This window comes from Leptodactylus fuscus, chromosome 2, assembly GCF_031893055.1.
Source record: "Leptodactylus fuscus isolate aLepFus1 chromosome 2, aLepFus1.hap2, whole genome shotgun sequence".
Lineage (NCBI taxonomy): Eukaryota > Metazoa > Chordata > Amphibia > Anura > Leptodactylidae > Leptodactylus > Leptodactylus fuscus.
In genome coordinates this window covers 95,662,786-95,688,237 of record NC_134266.1, presented here as the reverse complement: position 1 = coordinate 95,688,237, position 25,452 = coordinate 95,662,786, and the positions used below count along the sequence as shown (strand labels likewise).

General features: G+C 39.3%; 1 protein-coding gene across 1 annotated transcript; it reads right to left on the bottom strand.

The window, feature by feature from the left end:
* Positions 1 to 434: 434 nt before the first annotated feature.
* LOC142194066 (olfactory receptor class A-like protein 1) lies at positions 435 to 10,708 on the bottom strand. The gene is made up of 3 exons (XM_075263091.1): positions 10,703 to 10,708; positions 10,568 to 10,643; positions 435 to 1,399 (listed from the first exon to the last, which is right to left on the bottom strand). Exons 1-3 carry the CDS (start codon positions 10,706 to 10,708, stop codon positions 435 to 437), a joined length of 1,047 nt encoding a protein of 348 aa, XP_075119192.1.
* Between the last annotated feature and the right edge of the window lie 14,744 nt (positions 10,709 to 25,452).

Sequence of the window (25,452 nt, the reverse complement as noted above, 5' to 3'; positions counted from 1 at the left end):
AGCAACGTGGTGCCTCAGAATGGAAAACATTGCTTAAGAGGTGATCTTATGAACATGAATAAAATGTATATGTGGTCAATACAAAAGAACTCCCATATGATTTATTGATTTAGAGGACTGTACAAAGATCTAAGGGACATTACAAAAAGGATGACTTAGACAATAAAATAAGAAAGGTAAAAGGATTGTCCAGGAATTAGCAATACATGGTGTATCCTTAGGATAGGCCACAAACAATCACATATTTCTGGTCTATCCTGAGAATAGGCCATAAATGTATAATTTCTGGACAAATCCTTTAAGTTTATGTAATGTCCTATTAGTCATACATACTACATGCTCTATAAGGCAAGAATGAGTAAGAGGAACAAGAAGATGTATTTTGCCTTCATCTGGATCAAAAAAGATAAAAAGTTGTATATTGTATCTAAATCTTACGCTAAAGTGTCATTTGTGCTTGAATGTGAAGACTGTAAAAGTCCTTTCTTTTTGCTACACATCAGTATAGATTTTAATTTTTTGTTTGTTTTTATAATAACAATTGGACTGAGAGCAGTATATAATGTGCCAAAAAAGACTCGAGCGTCTGAAATTGCTGGAGAAACTCTAGAAACCGTTAAGGTATAAATCCATATAGAACTGTCTATTCCGAAAAGTGCTACATAAATTGTGACCAGTAGCACTACCGCTTGAGACGCCTTGTATTCAACAGTCTTCTCATTGTTCTTGTCTGAACTTCTCATCCCTTGAACTTGTTTCCCATGTCGATAAAGCATGAACACAATGTAACAACTAGCTAACGTCATAGTACCAACAAAAAAGAAATCACGAAGTGCAATAGCTATGCCATTAGCGACATATATGGCAAAGGTCATAAAGTCATGATTGCAGAATTCCAGATGAAGAGTGTATTTAGAAGTGGTGTAATTGGCTATAGCACGGACATGGATAAAACAGGATGGGTAAATGGCCCCATTGATACACCACAGCAATACCATAATCCATGCTATGTTATTTGGTACCTTTTGTTTTAAATAAAGCCAAGCTTTTGTGGGTGGAGCCAATATAATGCACTGGTTGCAGCTTAATAAGCAGGTAACGCAAATTGTCATCCCCCTACAGATCCGATACATGAAGGAAATGAATTTGCACTCAATGTCATTTAAAATGTTTCTGACACCTATAGAATGGATCGCCTGTGGAAATCCTTTGGAAAATATTACAAGAAGGTTTACCAAAGCTAGCATAGTGAGAACAGTATTTGAAGGTAACATTTTTTTTTCTGTGATTCTAATATGAGCAAAAATTGCCAAAATAATGACATTACTGGGAATTCCAATTGCGATCAAGGAGAAGAATCCAATTGCTTTGAAAATTAGCCGTAACTCCAATTCCATTCCTAAGAAGAAGAGAAAAAATAGATTTATTGATTACAAAACAACAAGAACTGTAGTCATTACAATCTTATAACTTTTTGTATTTAATATCCAAACAGTTATAACTGCGCTCAGTTCTGGGGCCACAGGTGCTTTCCTTTATAAGTGAATCCATGATTCATTATAGACTATTTCTCATTACTGATTGAGGAGTTTTGCTCGTAATGAGGCCAATAATGAGAAATAGCTTAGAATTAATCATTCTTTACCCCCTTTTCAGGAGAGTGGCGAGGGCAGCATAAAAGGCATACAAAATTTTAGCTACTAGGAATCCTATTCATAGCTTTAGACATATTTATGACTCTGTCATATGGACCCTAATATATATATATATATATATATATATATATATATATATATATTCTTTAAATTAATGCTGCACCTTCCTACATTTATATATTATTTATTATGCATACTTGTATAGCACCATCTTATTCCATAACGTTTTACAGCCATTGTCAGTCACTGTCCCATATAGAGCTCACAGTCTACATAACCCTAATAAGTTTTGTGCACTTTCTGATGTGCCAAATTTCTATCTCATTTCTGATGCACCAAAATCTGTCTTACTTTCCAATGCGCCAAAAATCTGTCTCACATTCTGAAATGGTTGGTCTGAAGACAAATACAATTCTATCAGAATAATGTAGAGAGAATACTTCAGAACATGAAGAATTGTGGTTTGGTAAGATCATTTCACTGTGTGGGCTACAGGAGGAAATAGTACACCATGTAGGGCCTCAATGAAATTCAGACAGTACCACCTAATGTGAACTGGTGCACTCAGCTATGGCATCCAAATACAAAACTACAGCATCACTCTGTACTCTGCACCCAGACATATATAGAGTTAGAAATACATTACTACAGTAAATAGAACTTAAGGTTCTTGGTGTACATATTTGATAAAATAGTAAAAGCCCATCTGTCCCAACAAAGTGACCTCATTTAGATGAGACCCTATACTAAAGAGACATACCTGGGCACAGAATAAACCATGGGACTCATCTATCCAGCTCTGTACAGAGAATTAAGACACAATCTAGTATATATCCATATATCCTAGGCATTCCTAGCTGAGAACTGTTATCTGGCATATCTCCATCCTACAGTGGCACTCCCTTTGGAAACTGTATAGATTCATTTTTTTGTTTGCTGTTTCAGTAAAGTTTACACTATTGTGTAACTGCAAACACTGAGTAAGTTATTGCATCTACCATCAAGGACCCTTATAACCACCATCACCTGTCTCTGTGAGGCTGAAGACTACCTCCACTGGAAGCCCCCTGAAGGAACTACAGCAATCACCATCAGGTTTCTGCAGGCACCCTCATCGGTTGAGAGATTTGCTCACCATTGACAACAGCTACTACTCCCATCCTCCGTAACCAACACAGTGATGAGATCAACATGTACAAACCTTTTTGTAGGTCTTTCTTTCAAGTACTTAGGTTCAGACTTAGCAAAGTTTAATTTGACTACAAAATCCAATGAAAAACCACTGAAAGATTTGATTTAACACATTGTGGCACAGTGTTATTAAAATGTTAAGTGTCAAATTATGTACAGTAGGTAATTTTATGATTCTTTGGAATATACTTTATTATTCAATTTTGCTTCCCATTGACACTAAATGGCTGTAGAATCACTGTTCCTACCAAGACAGCAACAAGTTGTTGCTAGGGAAAATGAACACCGTATGACATCTATATAGGGTAAAGGCAATGTTGCTCCTTGGTCTTCCTCTCCCCTCTGTGCTTATAAGCTGATGCAAAGGAAGATTTAGTACATTAGGTGTTTTAAAGACCATCGCCCTGTGTGTCTGGGTCTCCTGAACTGCTCAGTGTCTCCTCTGTTCACCCTCCTTCTTAGCCGTTTACTTAGTGAACATCTTAGGAAGGAGTGGGAACAGAGGAGGCACTGAACAGTTCTAGTTACAGACACACAGACAGGCAGACAGGTCAGTGATTTTTACAAACACCTAAATAATCTGAATACATTTTTATAAAAAACAAAAAAAAACAAAAACGATATAGTTGGAGGAAGGTCAGGTAAACACTACAAGGCCAATGTACAGTACAATAAATAAAAGTGGTGTGACGGTATTATTGTATATGTTACAGGTACAGAAAACAGTCTCAGGTAGATAAACGGATACAAGTTTATTTACAAGTGATGTTACAGAAAGGAGAGATTTAGGCTGAGGCCCTACGTTGCGAAAACACAGCTTTTTTTTGTTGTTGCAGATTTTGCAGCGTTTTTTTGAGCCAAAGCCAAGAATGGCTACAAAAGGAATGGGAAATACATAGGAAGCTCTAAGGGAGCCTTCACACGGAGTTTACGCTCGCTCATTCTGAACATAAAACTCGTTCAAAGTGAGCCGGCATACGCGCGCTACCCATTGAAATCAATGGGAGGCTTTTTTACATATTGCTTTCAATGTGATATGCGCATATGCCGACACCCATTCAAGTCAATGGGATCTGTTTTTTACACCACTCGCTCTGAACGAGTTTTACGTTCAGAATGAGCGAGCGTAAACTCCATGTGAAAGCTCCCTTATACTTCTACCTTCTGCTCAATCCACTCCTGGCTTTGGCTAAAAAAAAAATACCAACAAAAACTGCGTTTCTGCAATGTGGGGCCTCAGCCTCAGAGAGGTAACATAAAAACACAAATAGATGAGGCTATGGAGTTTTTTTTCTGAAACAGCAAAGAAACCTGACTCATGTCCCTAAAACAGGTTCTTAAGCCAAATTTCTGACATCAGAACTTATCCTTACAATTAATGTCACTCTAATTGGAGAATTTTCAGAATTAATATGAGACAGCTAATTCTAAAAAAAAACAAAAACAAACAAACAAAAACATTTTAGAACCTAAGAATCAGTCAGTGCTATGTAATGGTTAGCTAATCCTTCCAAAAACAAGTCTTCATCCAAGGTTTCTGGACTTGGACGGTTCTAAGTAAATTAGATCATAGGTTTTAAAATAAACTTAGTAACAAGGCCACATGTGAAAATGTCAATAATAAATTATAAGCTGCAATACAATATATGAGCTATTGATTATTAGTAAAGGCTATAATTAATCTTTCTATTATTATCATTGTTTTTCTGATATGTTTGAACAGGAGATTCCATTTCTTACATGCTTACCAGATATAACGTACAGTAGCTGGACTGACAAACAATGGTCAGAGTCAATGACAATTAAGATCTAAGACCTGCATTTATATGCCATCGATTCTAAACGTAGCTTCTCAGCGGAATAGTCAAGATATCCTCTGGGATTTTCTAGACAATCTGGCCACAGCTTAAAGTCTTCCTTTTCTCATTAACCATAATTAAATTAATGGCTATCCCCTGGGCATAGCAAACACAGTTATCTGAAGATGACAAATTAACATATGGCCAGTGTTATACTCATGCCATTTACAGTATTAGGAATAATTTCTATGCGTTCAGCAAATTGTAATTCTGTTCCAACTTCTTAAGGAATGTATTTCGTTTTTATTCTATAGAGTACTTCTGTATTTTGTAAAGGAAAGACAAGTTGACATGTATTCTGTTAAAAATGATTAAAATCATCTTAACATTTTGCGTTAAAGAATTTGTGAATGGTTATTTACTAGCAAAGGCTCATGTACACTACAAGTAATCCAGGTAAATAATAACAACATATTCCTGGTACAGTAAGGCTAAGGCCCCAAGGACTGCGGCAAAAACTGCGGTGGGAATGCATCACGGTTCTTTCCGCAGCGCTTTGAACAAAAAGTTCACTGAGCTTTCCTCCGCGGACTTTCTGTTACAATTATTATATCTATGGGAAAGCCGTCGACGTTACCGTAGATATAATTGACATGCTGCGATTTCCAAAACCGCACCGTTTTTGGAAATCGCAGCGTACCCGTACTGCAGTTTTAAGCGCAAAGTGGGGATGGGATTCACATGAAGTGGGGATCGGATTTGCATTAATCCCATTCACTTTGCAGTTACTGTATAATGCCGCGATTTTTCCCACGGTGTTGCCGCCGCAGGAAAATAGCGACATTTCCTGCCCGTGGGACCCTGGTCTAATACAGGTAGAGAGAAGTCAATTACATGTAGTGTAATATACCTAAAGGACCCGTCACTACTCCTGACATGTGTTAGTAAATAATTGTATGCTTGTGACACAATAATTCTAGACCAACTTTTATTATATGAATAAATAGAAAGCTGAACAGTACATGTAGCAATGTGAGAGCAGGACATTACATTTAATATAGTTATGAACAGTACAGTACATGTAGTATAAGTAGAGGGCAGAGGGCTACATTTATTATAGATAATGAGCTGTACAGTACAGGTAGTACAAGTAGAGAGCAGAATGCTACATTTAATAGCAATAATGGGGCAGATTTATTAAAACTGGCATTTTGTATACCTGTCTTATTAAAGGTCCCAAGAGGCAGAAGGCACAACTTATAGTGAGGCTCCATTTTTAACAAATATATCAGACCAAAGTGTTCCTGCTCTGCCATGTTAGGATCGTTTTCTACAAATGTAGAAAGTGACAAACAAATCACTGAACAAGGAATGTGCGGAGAAGAACAAAGAAAGGGTCAATGAGCCAAATGTGCACTACATTATAATCCATGTACACCAGAAAACTGGTGTAGATGGAATAATACATTTCTCTAATGAGCTTAACATTCCGTGTGCTGCAAGTAGAGAACAGAACAGAGTATGGGGGATGCACGGGAGAAATCTTGGAGACGGTTGTGTGAGGAGCGGATGAGAGCAGAGCGGAGTAGGAGGTCATTGGAGGATCTGAGGTTATGTGTGGGCAGGTAGCGGGAGATTAGGTCAGAGATATATGGAGGGGACAGGTTGTGGATAACTTTGTATGTTAACGTTAGTAGCTTGAACTCAATTCGCTGGGCTATAGGTAGCCAGTGGAGGGACTGGCAGAGGGGAGCAGCCGATGAAGATCGGGGGGAGAGGTGAATTAAACGAGCAGCGCAGTTTAAGGTGGACGGGAGGGGGGCGTTTACTGGGACTCCATGGTGAAGGGTGTTTCAGTAGTCTAAGCGGGATATTATGACTAGAATAGTACATGTAGTACAAGTAGAAGACATAACACCACATGTAGTAGAGATAATGTCTATAATATCACATGTAGTACAAGAGAACAGAACACTACATGTATTAGTGATAATGAATAGCACGGTACATGTAGTCCAAGTAGAGAACAGAACACCACATGTAGAAGAGGTAATGTCTAGAATAGTACATGTAGTACAAGTAGAGAACAGAGCTTTATATTAGTAAAGCTAAAGAGGAAAAGATTGGCAATTCTTTTGCACCTACATGCCCCAGAAATACCAAGAACACTGCAAATAATAGAGATAATAAGCAGTACAGTACATGACTACAAGTAGAGCACAGAACACTATATAGACAATGAACAGTACAGTACATTTAGTAGAAGTAAAGAGCAGAACGCTAGATTTAGCAGATATAAAGAGCAGTATATTCTATCTAGCACAAGTAAAGAGCACAATGAGGATCCACCCTGAAGAATGTTAATAGTGGTCATGAAAATATTCAGGGGGATGTAAAGGCGGCCACCACTTAATACTATAATTGGAAATGGTAAAAGCACAATAGTGTGTAGGGGGGCAAGAATAGACATTGCATCATGTGAGAGGCTTAAAGAGGACCTTTCACCTCCCCGGCACATGCGGTGTAATACACCGCTAAAAAGCTGACAGTGTGGTTTTCACGTTCTGTGCCCCTGATGAAGAGCTATTGGTACTGGTACCATAGCTCTTCACTGTCAGAAGGGCGTTTCTGACAGTCTGTCAGGAACGCCCTTCCTCACAGCAGCATCTATAACGCTGAACTGTGAGAGGGCGCTTCGCTTACCACCTAGCAATGGCGCTGAGCGGTGAGGAACACCCCCCCCCCCAGTACTTGTCTATGGATGAGTACTATCAGGAGGGAAGGGAGGCGTTCCTCGCTGCTTTCACAGTACAGCGCTATATAGGAAGGGCGTTCCTGGCTAACTGCGGAGATCTGGCAGCAAGCACACGGACCCCATTGTAGTCTATGGGGTCAGTGTGCTTTCACTGCACACCGCTTGCAGTTGCATTCGGTATTAGGTTCGGGGGGGTCCTCATGAGGACTCCCCTGGACAGAATATCAACACAGATGTGAATGAGGCCTTAGCACATGGTTAGTAAAGCATTAGTGCTAACCACTGAGCCACCATGCTGTTTATTGTCAAGTGGGCACAGGTGTATGCAGAGAGGAGCAGGAGTGCAGAGATGGAGATCCCTAATTAGTGTCCATGACATCATAACTGGTGGATGGATAAGGTGGCCTAAGCATTCTGGTAGCCTCAGGCCCCGCCAAATCATCAATATCATAATCTGCCATTGCCACCATAACTGCTGACACCTCAGACACTATAGGAGCTCATGGACTGATTTTACCTCTTTTACCTTTCCCAGTCATCACCTCCCCACATTGAGGCTCACACAAGATGAGAAACACAGCGGGTGACAACACACATTAAAGAAAGTCATGCAAAATACTAGTGTGTGTGGAGTCGGGGGGATTAGGGTTACATTTTTACATTCTTACAGGATGTGATTGGGTTAAATGTTAAATCACATTTTTCTCATTATCAAGCATTGACTGCTCCAACAGCCAACGTCTTCATTCTCTAAGGTACATGACCAACTCTTGAAAAAAAAGTCTACTCTGAGCACCTATCATAAAAACATCACAGCTTTTTCAATTAGCAATAATCTGAAATAATTACTTCCTCAAAAAACAACAACACCGCTTGTTAGATCACCCGGCTGTCGAGGGAATTTCAATTTCCTTCAGATGAACTAAACTAAGGCTGATAGCTTCTTCTCAACAATTAGCTGCCACGGAGCAGGTTTACTCTTAGTAGGCTGCACAAACTATAAGATTTTAATTGTATTTCTTACTCAGAGGGTTAATTAATTCTTATTAACGAAGTTTGTGCTCTGGCTGCTGCCTATTTCCCAGAAGTCTTTACACTATTTTATCTTCCCCGAAGATTTCACTTCTGAATTCATTACATCAAATTAATTAAGATCACAAATAGAAACATTGTTTCATTCTTTTTGTTCCTGCAACATAGATTCTTGTTCTACAATGAAATATTTACCCTTGTTTTACTTGAGGTTAAATCTTCAAAATACACAAGAAGTTTGATGGAGATTTTATCAGACTACTAATGGAAAAATGCTTTTTTCTTCAAATTCACAGAAAAGATCAAATCATTTCATCTCAGTATGGAGTGTCTTTTTAAAAGAAATCATTTTTTTGCAGATGGTGACGCTAGTTGATGGCTTCAAGGCCACATTTTGGATATTTTATTAAAAAGAGCTGCTATGATTGAGATTGATAACTATTCACTTTGCCACCCTATGGGCTTTTCCTTATGACTACAAAACTATAACACTGCTCTAGTTATCATGTTACTCCAACATATACATTTTGTTACAAAAAATGAAAATACATTGTCATAGATTAGTATATGCATTCTTTGCTTTAGTGCAATAAAAAAAAATATTCTGGAATTGATTCTCCCTTTATGAGGTTGAGTCTGTAAGGCTGTTTTATTTGGGATTCCAATAAGAGGAGTTACGAGAATTCATAGGGTCCCAAGGCTCTCTCCTTTTTTGACTGAAGTTTATTAATGAATCAGCGGAATAATCACTTTTTGTGTATTTTCACACAATTGCAGTGATTAGCTCTATTGGGGCTAATTAGCTTGTGGCTACCTGCTGTGGATTCCACACTCTAAACTATGTCAAGAACCGACAGACCAATTTTTTTCACAAGGTGGAAAAATAGTGAAATATTCACTAATAATGCAAATTCTTGTAGAAATCAATGATAATCTGTTTCGGAAAACCTCTTTATTTTCTGCTGCCTTTGCCCCTGGCTCATGGTGGTGGAATGCCAATATAGAACATCAGCATTCCATTGCACCGAATGAATGGGCCTAGTCAGCTAGGGAGTCTCATTTAATCTCGGCCTCCATGGCTGAATCAGCTGCAGAAACCATGGCAAGATCAAGCAGGAGGCTTATTTTTCCTGCGTTCTACTTTAATATCTGCCTCCCATTGAAAGAATCCCAGAATATATAGATAGTGGCCCCTCCACACAATATATTGTCCTACAGTGTAACAGTATAATGTCCTTTTCAGACCCCAGAATATAATGATTGGCGGCCCACAGTAGGTGAGTAAACATAATAACAATGTTACTTACCTCTCCAGTGCTCTGGCACGACTCCTTCCTGCTCTTGGATCGTGCTCTTTTCAATGACATCACAAAGGGTCCCAAAAACAGCAAGGAGTGATATTATTTTTATGTTTTCATCACCTCTCCTGGTCATCCAATCATTATACTCTGGGGTCTGAAGAGACAATAGAGTATAATAATAGCAGTTTTGTTTCTAACATATATGGTCTGAATGAAACCGCATGATGAACCTTGCGAGACTAATCTTGCTAGAGACGCTCAACAAATACTCTTGCTGTGAGTCAGCAGTCTTACTTACTGGTCCCTGCTCCTTCCCACAACCGGCTCTGCTTTCCCTTAGGCCTTTTAGGAGCCCCATGTGTCCAGCGCCGCACCTCCCATGAAGCGACCTGAAAAGAGCGCTTCAGGCGGCGCTATGCCAGGGCCTCAGGGAGGGCGGCATTTTTGGTTACCTAAGCCAGTCCAGGACAAGCTGTCCTGGACTGGCTTAGCACCGAGCGGTGGTTTGGGGAGGCCACTGGAGCAGCGCTGCTCCAGCAGCCTCCTCTCACGCTCAGGCAGAGAGCAGGTCGTCTCCGTGCCTGCTCTCTGCCGGCGAACTGTGCTAAGCCCCGCCCCCTGTACTCTTCACCACGCCCCCTCAGCTCCGCCCTCTCCTCCCGGCGGGGGGGGGGGGAGAGGCTTTCTGTAGTTCGCCTCGGGCGGCGAAAGGGGAAGGTTCACCCCTGCATGTGTCCCATATCAAAAGTTATGTTTTATGTTGTCACATTATATAAATACTCCAGTTTTTACCTCCATATTCCCTTTATATACCCATGCCTAACTATTGGCCACCTCCGCATTTCCCCTTTGCTTTAGTGACAATTTCCACTTTGTCTGCAGTTACAGGTTGACTTTCATGAAAATGGAACTGCAATAGAGAATAAGAAAGACATCTCTGGGAAGTGTAAGAGCTGCCCTACAACTCACTGTCATTAGTTTGATACTGATTACCGTATTTTTCGGACTATAAGACACACTTTTTTTCCCCAAAATTGTGGGGGAAAAGAAGGGTGCGTCTTATAGTCTGAAGGTGGCGCCTGGCATCCGCTGTAATAGAAAGACGGAAGCCGGCAAGTGATAGACGCCATTACAGGTGCCGGGGCCTGAGACATCGCTGCGCTTCTATGCCCTGCATGAAGCCAGCAGCGGCAGGGGCTCCTCCGTGCCCCCGCCGCTGGCTTCATGCAGGGCAGAGGATCGTAGCGATGTCTCAGGCCCCGGCGTCTATCCCTCCCCGGCATCCGCCTCTCTAGTACAGCGGATGCCGGGTCAGTATCCGTGGCCCCTTCTCCCCCGGGGCCGGTCCCCACCGGCCCCGTACCTGTAAAGTTGCAGGCCGGCTCCTGCGCGGCGATATCGCAGGAGCCGACCTGTTTGGGTGACAGCCGGGAGCCTAATGAGGCTCCCCGGCCTGTCACGGCTATATTAGTATTGCGGCTGGTCTCTATAGAATGTCCCATAGACGGCAATACAGTTGTACTGCCGTCTATGGGACTTGCGATCAAGTGACCGCAGGTTCAAGCCCCCGGGGGGGAATAAAATAGTAAAAAAAAAAAAAAAAAAGCTTTAAAAATATGAAATAAATAAAAGTTCTAAATCACCTCCTGTTTTTTTTTCAATACAAGGTGATCTAAGCAATAGATATCCCCCAAAATGGTATAACTAAAAATTACAGCTGGCCCCGCAAAAAAAACGCTCTATGCGTCCCCGTACAGCTGCAGGGTCACCTGTCAATGTGGCCTTGCAGCTGTTGCAAAACTACAACTCCCATATATTAAATATTTTACCAGTTTTTGCTTCAAATTTTTTTTCCCTATTTTCCTCCTCTAAAACCTAGGTGCGTCTTATAGTCCAGTGCGTCTTATAGTCCGAAAAATACAGTATTTTTCTGCTGACAGACTCCCTTTAAACATAATATAAATGTCCTGTAGAAAAACATTTCAGTTCAACAATCAATATGTTCTAAGAATGCAATTATACATTTTCAATAATAAGTTAAAGACAAATTTGCTTCCAGCAATGATAGCTAATAAATAATTTTATCCTTCATTTATTCTTGTCTCTGAGATGACAAATATTAACCTTGCTGTTACTGTAGCAGTTATTTCTGTGGTACAAAGATAAGAGTCAGTGATGGTAAACTCAAACCCAGGTACTATGCTAAAACCTAAATACAATGTTATTATGTTTGGCAGAAAGATCTGCATTTAATATGATGTATATGCATTTATCATATTCTAGTAAACTAGGCCCTATGACCACATACAGTGGTAAGATATACAGATAAAACAGAAGTCTTTAAATGTAGCTGGAAACCATAATAATAATTTTTGAAATCTCATAAAATATTCAGTAGCCAACACATTATTTTGAAAAGTTGTCGGTCAGTTAGTGGCTGGTCTCTTCCAACAAACATAGCCATATTGAAATATCTTCTCTATTAAAAATGTAACATTTTTGCAAGAATTAGAGTTTTGAAGATTTTCTCTAATCGTCTTCGTGGTGTCTGTAGTCGTGAATGGTTTTCAGTGACCGCGAATGCAGGAGATTTCTATGGTCAGAAAATCAGACATGATTTCCTTATTGTGGCCAGGTTATTTTCTCAAGCATTTAGTGTCCCAGCCGGCCTAACCCAGTCACACTAAGGAAATCGCAGTTGGGTTTCTGAGAAGTCCCGGACTATGAAACATTCCTGTATTCATGGTCATATCCATTGGCAACCAATCAAGACAATAGGCTGTCACTTGTTAGGGAATAGCAGACGATAATTCCCCAGGAGCTGCTGGTGAACCCTGGAGGGAGGGGCACAAGGGAGAGTGAGCCCTAAGCTGAAGCCCCCCGCTTTCCCTTCCTATTGCCAGACCCTATCCTAGGTAATAGGCGACAACCACGAAGACAGTCCCTCCCTGAATACGTGAAACACAAAACGCAGACAAGACGAACAACAACAAAGGGAGGTCAGCTAGCCAGGGTTCGGTAACAGGAGAGCGATGCAGTGCCAAATCGGAGTCCAAAAGAATTGTCAGTAGGGAAGCAGAGGTCAAGAATTAGAATACAAGTAATATAACATCAAGAGATACCAGAAAGCAAGGGCAATAACCGGCACCAGTGTGACTGTGAGCCAAGACTAAATAGGGGAGGAAGAACCCGCCCTGAACCTGATAGGAAGGAAAGCTGTCAATCACAGGCAAGACAAAATCAAACACTTAATGAACAGAGGTAACCTTGGCAGAAGACGGGTGTGGTGCAAATCCAATTAAGGACTAGAGCCATGTTCACACAGTGCAACTAAAAACTTTAAGCAGATTATCAAACTGCACACGCCTCCTGCATGCGAGAAGAGGGTGGCGCAGAGGCCCGAACAGGCAGAGATGTTACATCACTAGAGACATTCCAAATTATTGGGTTCTTAATAAAACCAAATCAATGACGGTTTTGCCTCAGCCATGTAGTAGACAAATGTAGAGTAACTGTGATGTTCTATTGTCACCTGACATCAGCTGAAAGCTTCTCAGACCCTTTCAGTAGCATAAATTTGTGTAACTCTGTTTTGCAATAGAGCATGTTTATTAGAGAATGGCCCATTATGCAATTTCCTGGTAGCTGCTGCTGGAACCTGGGACAATGGTCACTTCCTATGTTAAGGAAAGCATAGAACATAGACAAGACAAACAACAAGAAGGAGAGGTCAAATTAGCTAAGAGGTCGTAACCAGACGGACAACTAGGCACAAAATCAGAATCCAGAAGAACGATCAAGAAGTCAAAAGCTAGGTCAGAATTCAGAATATCAGAGAAGAAGTCATAAGCTAGCATGCTCTTAGGAGCCTAATAGCAAGCACCCATGTGTGGACTAATGGGCTATTTTTACTGAAAAATGTCGTCCTGTTAGTGAAAAATCTTTCTCTAAGAGTTTTCTTGGCAAGTGTTTAATTCTTCTTTTTTGTTAAGTACTTGCAAACTGCTGTTTGTATGTTCTTATTCAGCAAAACCATGATTCCACGTGTGCTATCTTAATCATATGTTTTTTTTAAGGTTTTTATTTTTGCTCACCTAATAAACAGTGTGATGGAGATTGCTAATCTAAAAACAAAACACCTCATTTTGTCAAGGGTATTTTTGTTTATTACTCAGTATACATACAAATTGCTGCTATTGTAATAGCAAAAAGAAAAAAAAAATTAAGCTGAAGCTTCGGGGCAGGGTTGGACTGGCCCACAGAGGAATTAGTGAATCCCCCCGTGGGCCCGAGCCCCTACTATTAGTGCCCATTTAATCAATGTAGATGCATTGTTCAGGGGCTCAACTGAGATGGTCAGGAGCCGGGCCCTTGTCCATCTCATTCGGGCCCATGACCAATACATCTGCATACCTCCGGCTGTCCTGGTCGGCGGGAGGTATGTCCCAATCTCAACTCATCTGCGTCTCGGAGTATGCTTTTTAATTTTTTTATTTTACACCTCATGCCCGCCACATCGGTTGCTCCTCTGCAGATGAGCTTTTCCAGGACAGAGCAGCTAAAAGTAATGGTAAAATTCTAGGAGCCACAGTGTTCACTTGTCATCCAAGGTGTAGCAGTAGGTTTAGGTAGTGTGTTGGTGCACCTGGTGTAACGGGTGAGCAGCATGGATCCTGACATGTTATTACCTTTAGCCACCCTGTCTTGATACTGCTGGTTTGCAGGGGTCCTCTTGGTGGGCCCCTAAAAACAATTCCACTGGTAGGCCCTAGACATCCCAGTCTGACACTGCTTTGGGGGAACAGGATTTGAATGAGAGGGTCAATAGTCTGGAAAAGGTGGATGTGGCATAGTCCTTGTCTTCCTAGGTGTATGAGATGAGGAAGACGACAATGTAGCTGATGTGGAATCAGATGGTGAGGTGGTGGGGAGGAATCTGAACACTTTGATATACCTCAGAAGGTGATGGAAAGGGTGGAGGAAAAAACTGTTTATCATGATCGCCTAGGATGGTGGCACTCACCCTGCAGACACTGGCATCTATTAATGTTGCCAGTATTAAAGTAGTATTCCTATGTACATAACCATTTTTAAATTTGTAGATAATTAAAAGTTAGTCATTTTTGCAAATATAAGTAATTAAACATTTTGCAGAGTTTTTAAGATTTTCTCTAAATATCTTGTGGTCACAGTTTTGTGGTCTTTGATCGGTTACCAATGGATATCACCATGAATGCAGGAACTTTCTAAGGTCAGAAAATCAGCAATGGTTTCCTTATCGTGGTCAGGATATCTTCTCATAGATGTAATGTCCCTGTCTAATAACCCAACTACAATAAGAAAATCATGGCTGTTTTTTTTTTTTTTTTTTTTAATGTAGATTGTGAGCCCCATGTACTCGCAATGTACTTTTTTTTTGGTCTTATCAGTATGTCTTTGGTGTATGGGAGGAAATCCATGCAAACACGAGGAGAACATACAAACTCAAACTGGGCTTTTGACAAGTCCCAGACCAATGAAAGTTTCTGCATTTGTCGTCATATCCATTGGTAACCAATCAAGACAACAGACTTTCACCACTAAGATGGTTAGAGACAGAATTACAAAAAGAAAAAAGTAATTAAAAAGATGGTTAGAGAAAATCTTTAAAACTCTGCAGAATTTTTAACTACTTATATTAGCAAAAATGTTTAGCTTTTAATTATTTACAAATATAGATGGAATTATGTTCACGGGAATACCCCTTTAAGTCTGATCTGGCTAGATTTGAGGCCTTTGATTTTCAGGGTTGTGTTGAAGCCAGCATTTTATTTTTGCAAGGACCAGCTTGCCAGATTTGATGGCCATACATAAAGAAAGAAGGGAGTGGAGTTGAGGTCCACCTTGAGGCTGGGGAGCAGTCCTTTTTACTGCGGTGGTAGATTGCAGAAGTTAAAAATAGGGAGATGCCTGATCTTAGATGTCTTCATTAAGGGACAAGAGCTTCACCTTATTAACATCTGTGGTCCCCAATCCAAGTGTCTCATTATGAGGATCAAGCTCTACCTTTTTACAAGTCACCAGGTGGTCTTTGGAGTGGACTGCAATGCACAAGGCCCCAAGATAGGGGAGGCTCCAAAGACAAACAGACTGATGAGAGCATCGAGCTTAATAACTATGCACCTTCCTGAATATATTTTCAGGAATGTTTCTAGTCTTTATCAAGTAGCCACCTGAATACTTATGACAGACACGTGTATGAAACAAAATTACTCTTCAGATTGTAGATCAAGATGGATCCACAGATGCTCGCTACTAGAGTAGAGAGAAAACATTCCTTAGTACTCTAAAGTGTTTTCCATGTTCTCTATACATCTGCGAATCCATTGTACATCATTTGTTTAAAGAGCTCTTGTAAAATGAACATGCAAAATGAACAGAAAAATCCAGCTGCAATATTTGTATTTAACCATTTGCATGCCTGTCTAATGCTTCAATCAAATTCATGTAGTCACCTTATTGTTGTGTATATAAAATTACATACATTTTTAGTTTCATCATTCTTCTGGTCTCTGGCTAAATGGTTAACATATGTGTTTCTAATTGTATCAATTTTCACGCTTATAGCTGATGGCTATTCTGTATCTCATTGTTTTTTTTCCTTCTTACATGTCTGCCAGTTTTTGTAATTGATCCACTGTGGAATTAATTAATACTAATTAGAACTAAGCCCATTAAGAATTAGGAAAACTACATTTTCAGGTGTGCAGAGTAAACAAGTAGTTCATAGCCTCTGAGGATTCATTAGTGAGATGAAGTCCTAAGGAAACCCATCTAATCAATTTTTTTGCCACAAGAACAGATGCAGAATAACTACTTATTGTTTTAGATCATGGCATTCATGTATAATTAAATTACTTAGAAGAGGGTATATAGAGGGTATATACATTACAACACTTTAATATATACAGTCATGGCCAAATGTTTTGAGAATGACACAAATATGATATTGTCACATGATTTGCTGCCCTCTGGTTTTTATGTGTGCTTGTCAGATGTTTTTATCACATACAGAAATATAACTGCAATCATATTATGAGTAAGAAAAGCTTATATTGACAGTTAGAATGAGTTAATGCAGCAAGTCAATATTTGCAGTGTTGACCCTTCTTCTTCAGGACCTCTGCAATTCTCCCTGGCATGCTCTCAATCAACTTCTGGACCAAATCCTGACTGATAGCAGTCCATTCTTGCACAATCAATGCTTGCATTTTGTCAGAATTTGTAGGTTTTTGTTTTTCCACCTGTCTCTTGATGATTGACCACAAATTCTCAATGGGATTAAGATCTGGGGAGTTTCCAGGCCATGGACCCAAAATCTCTATGTTTTGTTCCCTGAGCCATTTAGTTATCACATTTGCTTTATGGCAAGGTGCTCCATCATGCTGGAAAAGGCATTGTTGATTGCCAAACTGCTCTTGGACAGTTGGGAGAAGTTGATCTTGGAGGAAATTCTGGTATCATTCTTTATTCATGGCTGTGTTTTTAGGCAACACTGTGAGAGAGCCGATTCCCTTGGCTGAGAAGCAACCCCACACATGAATGGTTTCAGGATGCTTTACAGTTGGCATGAGACAAGACTGGTAGTAGCGCTCACCTTGTCTTCTCCGAATAAGCTGTTTTCCAGATGTCCAAAACAATCGAAAAGGGGATTCATCAAAGAAAATGACTTTACCCCAATCCTCAGCAGTCCACTCCCTGTACCTTTTGCAGAATATCAGTCTGTCCCTGATGTTTTTTCTGGAGAGAAGTGGCTTCTTCGCTGCCCTCCTTGAGACCAGGCCTTGCTCCAAGAGTCTCCGCCTCACAGAGCGTGCAGATGCACTCACACCTGCCTGCTGCCATTCCTGAGCAAGCTCTGCACTGCTGGTAGCCCGATCCTGCAGCTGAAACACTTTTAAGAGATGGTCCTGGCGCTTGCTGGTCTTTCTTGGGCGCCCTGGAGCCTTTTGCCAACAATGGAAACACTCTCCTTGAAGTTCTTGATGATGCGATAGATTGTTGACTGAGCTGCAATCTTTCTACCTGCGATACTCTTCCCTGTTAGGCCATTTTTGTGCAGTGCAATGATGACTGCACGTGTTTCTTTAAAGATAATCAAGGTTAACAGAAGAGAAACAATGATGCCAAGCACCAGCCTCCTTTTAAAGTGTCCAGTGGTGTCATTGTTACTTAATCATGACAGATTGATCTCCAGCTCTGTCCTCATCAACACCCACACTTGTGTTAATGGAGTAATCACTGAAACGATGTTAGCTGGTCCTTTTAAGGCAGGGCTGCAATGATGTTGAAATGTGTTTTGGGGGATAAAGTTCATTTTCTAGGCAAATATTGACTTTGCAAGTAATTGCTGTTAAGCTGATCACTCTTTATAACATTCTGGAGTATATGCAAATTGCCATTAGAAAAACTGAAGCAGTAGACTTTGTAAAAATTAATATTTGTATCATTCTCAAAACTTTTGGCCATGACTGTACAGTGTATAAAAAATATATAGTAATCTATGTGTTTCTTACAAACCACAATGATAAACCATATGCCAAGCTGTCAAACTTTATTCAGCTACTCTAAATGGAACATTGCAACACAGACTCTGTATACTGGCTCACACAATAATGGTGTTTATTAATGGCCCGTTGAAACCCCTAGTGGTCAATTCCATTTTGTTTTCATTCTACATACCCTTGGGTATAGATAATGTGGGTCATTCATACCATCTGTAATCTACTTTTACTTGCGTTTTTAAATGGTAGTTATTTTTTGATTAGTTTTTCATTTAATTCTTACTGTACATATATGTCCTGAAAGTATCCCTTCTGTATCTTCAATGTACATGTAAGCTCAAATGCGCTGTACTTTGTGTCCGCGTGATTCCCTACAATCAGTACAGATCCCACTGCTAAAAAAGTGTTTCCTTTTCTTTTTACAATTGCAATCACCAGTGATGATGGTTATATATTGAGTCCATCTGGCACCTAACTAAGATCCTCAGAGATGTTGAATATAAGTCTCTCATGTGGCATACTTTAGGTACTGTACTGTATGCCCTAGCCGATGCCTGTGCATTTAAATGTAGAGGTAGTAATGCAATGTCATATACCGTATTTTACGGACTATAAGGCGCACTGGACTATAAGCCGCATTGCCCATGAGCGCCTTATAGTCCGTCTCGGTTCATATATAAGGCGCACCGGACTATAAGCCGCAGTCCGGTGCGCATTATATGTTATTGAAAGCGGCGGCAGGCAGACTTTGCCAGCGGCCGCTTAACCGCTTAACTATTGGAAGTGCTCGGCAGGCGAGGAGGGGCTCTATCAGCAAAATCATGCTGATAGAGCCCAACCGTAAAAGTTAGATTAAACTACCCCCCCGTTTTAAAATAAAAGCCTGAAACTGAATGTGAAACTTACCGAGCGGTGCAGGGTGGGCGGGCATTCAGGCCTCCTCTTCCTCCGATGTTCCGTCCTCCTCCTCCGCCGCTCGCTAACTGATAATGGCCTGGGCGCATGCGCAGTAGCCGTAGAAGCATTATGATATTGCGCATGCGCCCAGGCCATTATCAGTTCGCGAGGAAGTGGTCAGGACATCGGAGGAAGAGGAAGCCTGAATGCCCGCCCGTCCACCCTGCACCGCTCGGTAAGTTTCACGTTCTGTTTCAGGCCGGCGTGACAGCAGGGCTGCCGTACACTTCCCATTCATTTCTATGGGAGCCGGCATGCGAGCGCTCCCCATAGAAATGAATGGACTGCTTTTTTCCATTCATTTCTATGGGGAGCGCTCGCATGCCGGCTCCCATAGAAATGAATGGGAAGTGTCTGTCCATTCATTTCTATGGGGAGCGCTCGCATGCCGGCTCCCATAGAAATGAATGGGAAGTGTCTGTCCATTCATTTCTATGGGGAGCGCTCGCATGCCGGCTCCCATAGAAATGAATAGGAAGTGTCCGGCAGCCCTGCTGTAACGCCGGCGTGTACGGCTGTGATACACGCCGGTGTTCCGTAGTATGAATGAACCTTACGGTGCCTTTTATGTATGTATGGAAGCGGCACGCAGACTATGCCGCCACTTCCAACCATATATAAGTGTTAAATATTATATATTTACAATATTCTCTAGCAGACATGGGGTTAACACTCTACTGACATCATAGTCTTATATTCTTGGAACATGGGTGCGGTTAGTGTACACTATTTTAGAAATCTCCTTACATAGCTACAAGATGGAAGGTAACACCCACTCTCATGAATATAAATGAGTAAGAAATACACATGTCTGGGTCTGTCTTTGGGAAGACCAGGGGAAGACCAGGAGGTCTGTCTTTGGGAACACCAGGGTGGGTGGTCCAGGCAGATGGACATCCATGGACGTCGTAACCAGCCCAAGTCCACCAACCAGATGACAAGCATGAACCAAGCTGTAACTACAAGATATCCAGATGATTTAACTTCTCTGAAGATGTAAGCTATTGACAATTGACTGATATTTGTGTTATTTTGGACATTTTCCCTGTTCCTGTGTTTTCCTTCAAGATATTAATAAACCTCTACACTGATTTATAACAAGCTGACTTCTTCCTATCGTGGATAAGGCCAGGTACGGATATTTAACAGTGGACACAAGTCTCACCGGCAAATACAAGATATTTAACAGTGGCGAGCCAGCCTTCCTCCGTTACTTCATGGCTATTTAACAGTGGCGAGCCAGCATGGTCGTTTTTTTCCTGTTTTTCTTGTTCCGTTCACTTGCAATTAAGGGGGAAGAGAGGAGTATTTTGCAAGTTGTATGAATTGCAAGATTCAGGAAGACTTCGAAAAGAAACCTATATTGGTGAGATACAGATGACTGTTGCACGTGTTATATGATACGGAAGCCTGTGTGAGGAAAGCCTGTGAGGAAATACAGAAGGACCACAAGTACCAGACGTACTGAGACGTTCTGATGACAGGGACCAACTGTTCCAAGGATAAGCTGAAGGTGAAGCTTTCTACAGTGGTGAGTAAAGATTTTACTTTTAAAGTATGGAAAAATTAGAGTCATTGTCTAAAAAGTGTAACGTTGATTTTAAAATTGTGCCTAGTGACAGTATAGAGAGTATATGGCAAGATTTGTATACACAATGTGAGCAGGCAAATTCTAAGATTGAAAATAGAATTTGTTCTACAAAAGAGAAGCAGGTATTTAGGAATATTGCTTCTTTGGTAAAGATTTTTAATGACGTGGTAACAGAGAAGAAATTAAGTAATAGTATGCATAAATCTGTTCAGACAGATAATGAGAAATCTCAATATGTTGACAAAGAGCACCACGTGGCATTAATGGCCATAGATGGTGAGGAACAAATGATACAAGAAACTGAATTGAAATTAAAATCTCAGGAATATTTGATGAATCTGAGTAAAGCCATTCCCACATATGATGTAAAGATCCATGTGTGTAGAAACTCAGAAATTTTTGAAAGCCATGCAGAGAAATTTGATCTAAATATTGAACAGAGAAATAAACTGTTTAAATTATGGCTTCCTATTGATTTTACAGAACGTTTGTCTGCAAAAATGTCTTATGATAATGAGTCAAATGAATGGTTAAAAGACAGTGATGTGGATAGATTAAAGAAACTAATCTGGTGCACTAGAGGTGACAGCATGCCAACACCTGACATACTGAATGAGATAAAGATTGGCAGAAAAGAATGTACATATGCATTCATGTCTAAATTTGAGAGAACATACAAAACTGTCATTCCAAAGGTGAACTCTTCATCTATGGTGAAAAGTTTTGTTAAAAAGTTCAAATTCTTGGATGCAGTCACCCTTGCCAGTGCCTCAGATAAGAAGACTTTATTTGAAGCTGCTAGTTTATTGGACGTGGCCAGAACACATGAGAGACAAATGGCAAAAGCAAACCGAGTATGTCCAAAGCAAAAAGCAAAGCCTATTAAAAGGCATCTGTCAAATCCGGTTATAGTGTCCCCTATTTGTAGGAGGAAAGGTATTGGCCAAAGTGACAAAATCTATGAGAAACGTAGGAAATTACATGTTGCATATAAACCATATGCCATGCAGGAAAATCCACAAATTGAAATTCCAGTATTAACTGAAATTAAAGAATTGCAGCCAACCAAATCTATTGATAGTCAAAAGATTGTATCTGGGAATGTACCAGTTGTCTCCAAAATGTCAGATCTTTTCAGTAACCCAATGGCATCTGACCTGTCTTATATTCTTAGGAAAAGGGCAAGCTTGGCATTCTCTCATGACCTGGCGAGGCTATTATGGATGGACGTGTTGACAGGAAGTTCATGGGTTTAACTTAAAAATATATATCTGAAAGGAGGTCAGGGGTTGAATTTAAAAGTATCTCTGAAGGAATGACTGTCTATTGAGATTTACTTATGTACTATTTGGCTATGTAAAGAGAAATCCCTTTTATATGAGGAAAAGTCCAATGATCAGGTATAACCCACATGATTATGTGATAATGTTTGTAAAATAATCCTAATTATGCTATTGTCAATAATACTATGGATCATAATCATAATATACACACACACAGGAGGAGAGTCTGATGTGTGGTGACAGATTTTTGTCATAGTCCACTCTCTGGATGCAGAGAGAGGAGGAACATGTTATATACAATATGTGAATATATGACATGTATTTGAATATATGTACAATATATGAATATGATCAGATAGTATTAGGAATCCATAACGTTATTAAACTTTCCATTGGTTAAAATCATTATTGTATTAATTTGGTTTTTGCTAAAGTTTATCTATTTTTCTCTTCAGATAAGTCATATATGGAAAAATGGATCAGTTCAATCAGTGATTTCCATTCATTCATCATTCTTTCCTTATAGCCAAAAGAATGCATGGAGTGTCTAACTATTAATGAGTAAAGAGATTAACATGGTGTGACTAATAACAATGCATGATAAAGTGATATAAGTTATAACTTACCTTAAGCATGTTTTTCAATAGTTTTATGTAAAGTCCATGTTTTTAGGATTTTCATGTATAATCCATTATGTATGAAGGCATGCAACTAGGCATGGAGCTCTTACTTACTGTGAGAATAAGTGTTCGTTCATGTGGTCAGTTGATTGACAGCAACACATTGTGACCTGAGACCCTGATGGGCTGGTCAGTATAAGTGCTAATGTTATGTGTCGACTGGTGTATACAACAGATCTGTGACATCACAACTAGGCCTAAGAAAATCAGGATGCATCCAACAAGGAAAAAGAAACATCTATCCAGCAAAGACGTTTCTTTCTATTTTCTATTTCTTTCTATTTTCTATTTCTATTTTCTTTTTCTATTTCTTTCTATTTTTTATCTTATATGATCCTCTATATTAAACTGGAAAATTAGCAAATATATGTGAAATCCATTGAAAGGAACCTCATATGTTTATACCTACAGGAAAACCAAGTGTTTAAGTCACATGAGCTGAGAGAAAAGGTGACAGCTGCACTACAAAGCAAGGTTATTTTAGGTGAACATTCTGTAGGAAAAAGTAGCTTTTGAGAAGATACAGATAGCTCTTCAATATATTTGTTCAAACCTGACAAATAATAAAGGTTTATTGGGGTAATTGGATCATGGGATAATAAATATATTAGTTATGGTGGAAAATCTAGTTAGCTATAGCCAGTATTGATTTATTGTATTATTATTCATTATGTATTCTTACATGTACACACACACTTGCATACACTTACACACATCAACATCTACAAACACTGGGAAAACAAACATTGGGAAAACATAAGTGTCTTATATACAAATAAGATAAGCTAATCATCTTCATGAAAGGAGAAGTATAATATCATCAAAGGATATGGGATATCAAGAGAGATAGTCTCTGGTTTATTCTTTAAACTTCTGATTATAGGATGTGACATATTTTGAAATGTTTATGTTTTATATACTTATTTCATATATATGGTATTCATATACAGCCAGTACACAAGAATATATACAGTTAAGTGTAAGACAGAGTCAAGTGTCTTAAGTCTTGTCTCTATTCTTGGTATTGGAGGTATCTGAAAGGTTAAAAAGGTCACAGGAGTCTGTGAAGAGACGAGGTGTTAAGAGGAAACTTTAGTCACATACGTTTTTATGAATAAAGGGTTAATAGTGTCTCAGATAAGGAACACAATGATAATTAATAAAGTAATGTTCAAAATAAAATTATTTCTTATTAAAAAGGATAATAAAGTGATTAAACTTTAGAAAATGTATGATAAGTATGATAACACACTCATATAGGAATATATGTTTAGTATAATTGGTGAAAAGTTCTAACTAAAGAATAAATATAGTGATTGTCTATAGAATGGTAATTAATAATCACATTATATTTCAGAGTTATGTTGCAATTTGTCATCACAAGTAAAGTACACATATATATTCATACATATAGATATAAAGATATATGTTGATATATGATGTTTATATAGATTATTGTATCCAAAGTACTATTATCTGATAGTTTGAATATGATATATAAATGAGTGGTATGGTACACTGTGATATTATAGTTTAGTTAATTGCCTAATTTGGCTTAGCTATTAGGGAAAGAAAACTTATCTTCAATCAAGTCCAAGATTATGAGAAAGTTTGATATCAAATGTTAATAAAAAGACTTTAACAGTTACAAGAAGAAGATGTGCGGGAAAAGACAAAATCTGAAGGTATGATGCTATATGCTTAAGCTTATGCCAAGGACTGTGTTTAAAAACTATTACTGGAGTTTGGAACCTTTGATCAGCGGATGATTGGACAGATATAAAGACGTCCTCATCAATGTTTGGTGGAATCCTCTCTATTTCAAGACTTCAAGTTGTTTGGTGAGCAAAAGGGTTGTGAATGATAAAACCCGAATACAGATATTGTGTATCCAAGAGACTGAGATTCCAGGACTGAACCTTACTGACAAGCAGCAGGGATGATGTCAGAATTCACACTTGCCTTGCTTTTGCAGTATTGCTCCAGAAGTGTCACATGATTCTACAGTGACAGGTGGTCAAAGTAATTACAGAAGGAAAAAACCCACTACAGTCTATGTCTTGGTGAAGTGAAACATAACATATGGACTTTGTTGTTATATCAATATCTTCACAATATGAACTTTAATGGACAATGTTATAATATCTGCACAACACGGAGGAAATCTAAAGGACTTTAAGTCAAGAACTACATTTGTGGTAAGCCTTCTATTATGATGGAAGAAGAGATGACCAGAAGACCAGACGATGAAAGAAGAGCCTTCATCAGGTGTAGGTTAGATAGTGGATCAAATTGTTTCCATCTTTGATCACAGTTTACCATAACATACCATAACATTTATGACAAAATTTATTGCAAATTGATGAAATTATTGTTATATGGACAATTAATGAAAATTAAGTTCCAGTATTCAGCAAAGAAGAAAGAAGATATAATCTAATTGTATGAATATTGTTGTATAGTATATCTTGAGAGTTCAAACAGATATTTCACTCTCAAAAGGGGGAAATGTTAAATATTATATATTTACAATATTCTCTAGCAGACATGGGGTTAACACTCTACTGACATCATAGTCTTATATTCTTGGAACATGGGTGCGGTTAGTGTACACTATTTTAGAAATCTCCTTACATAGCTACAAGATGGAAGGTAACACCCACTC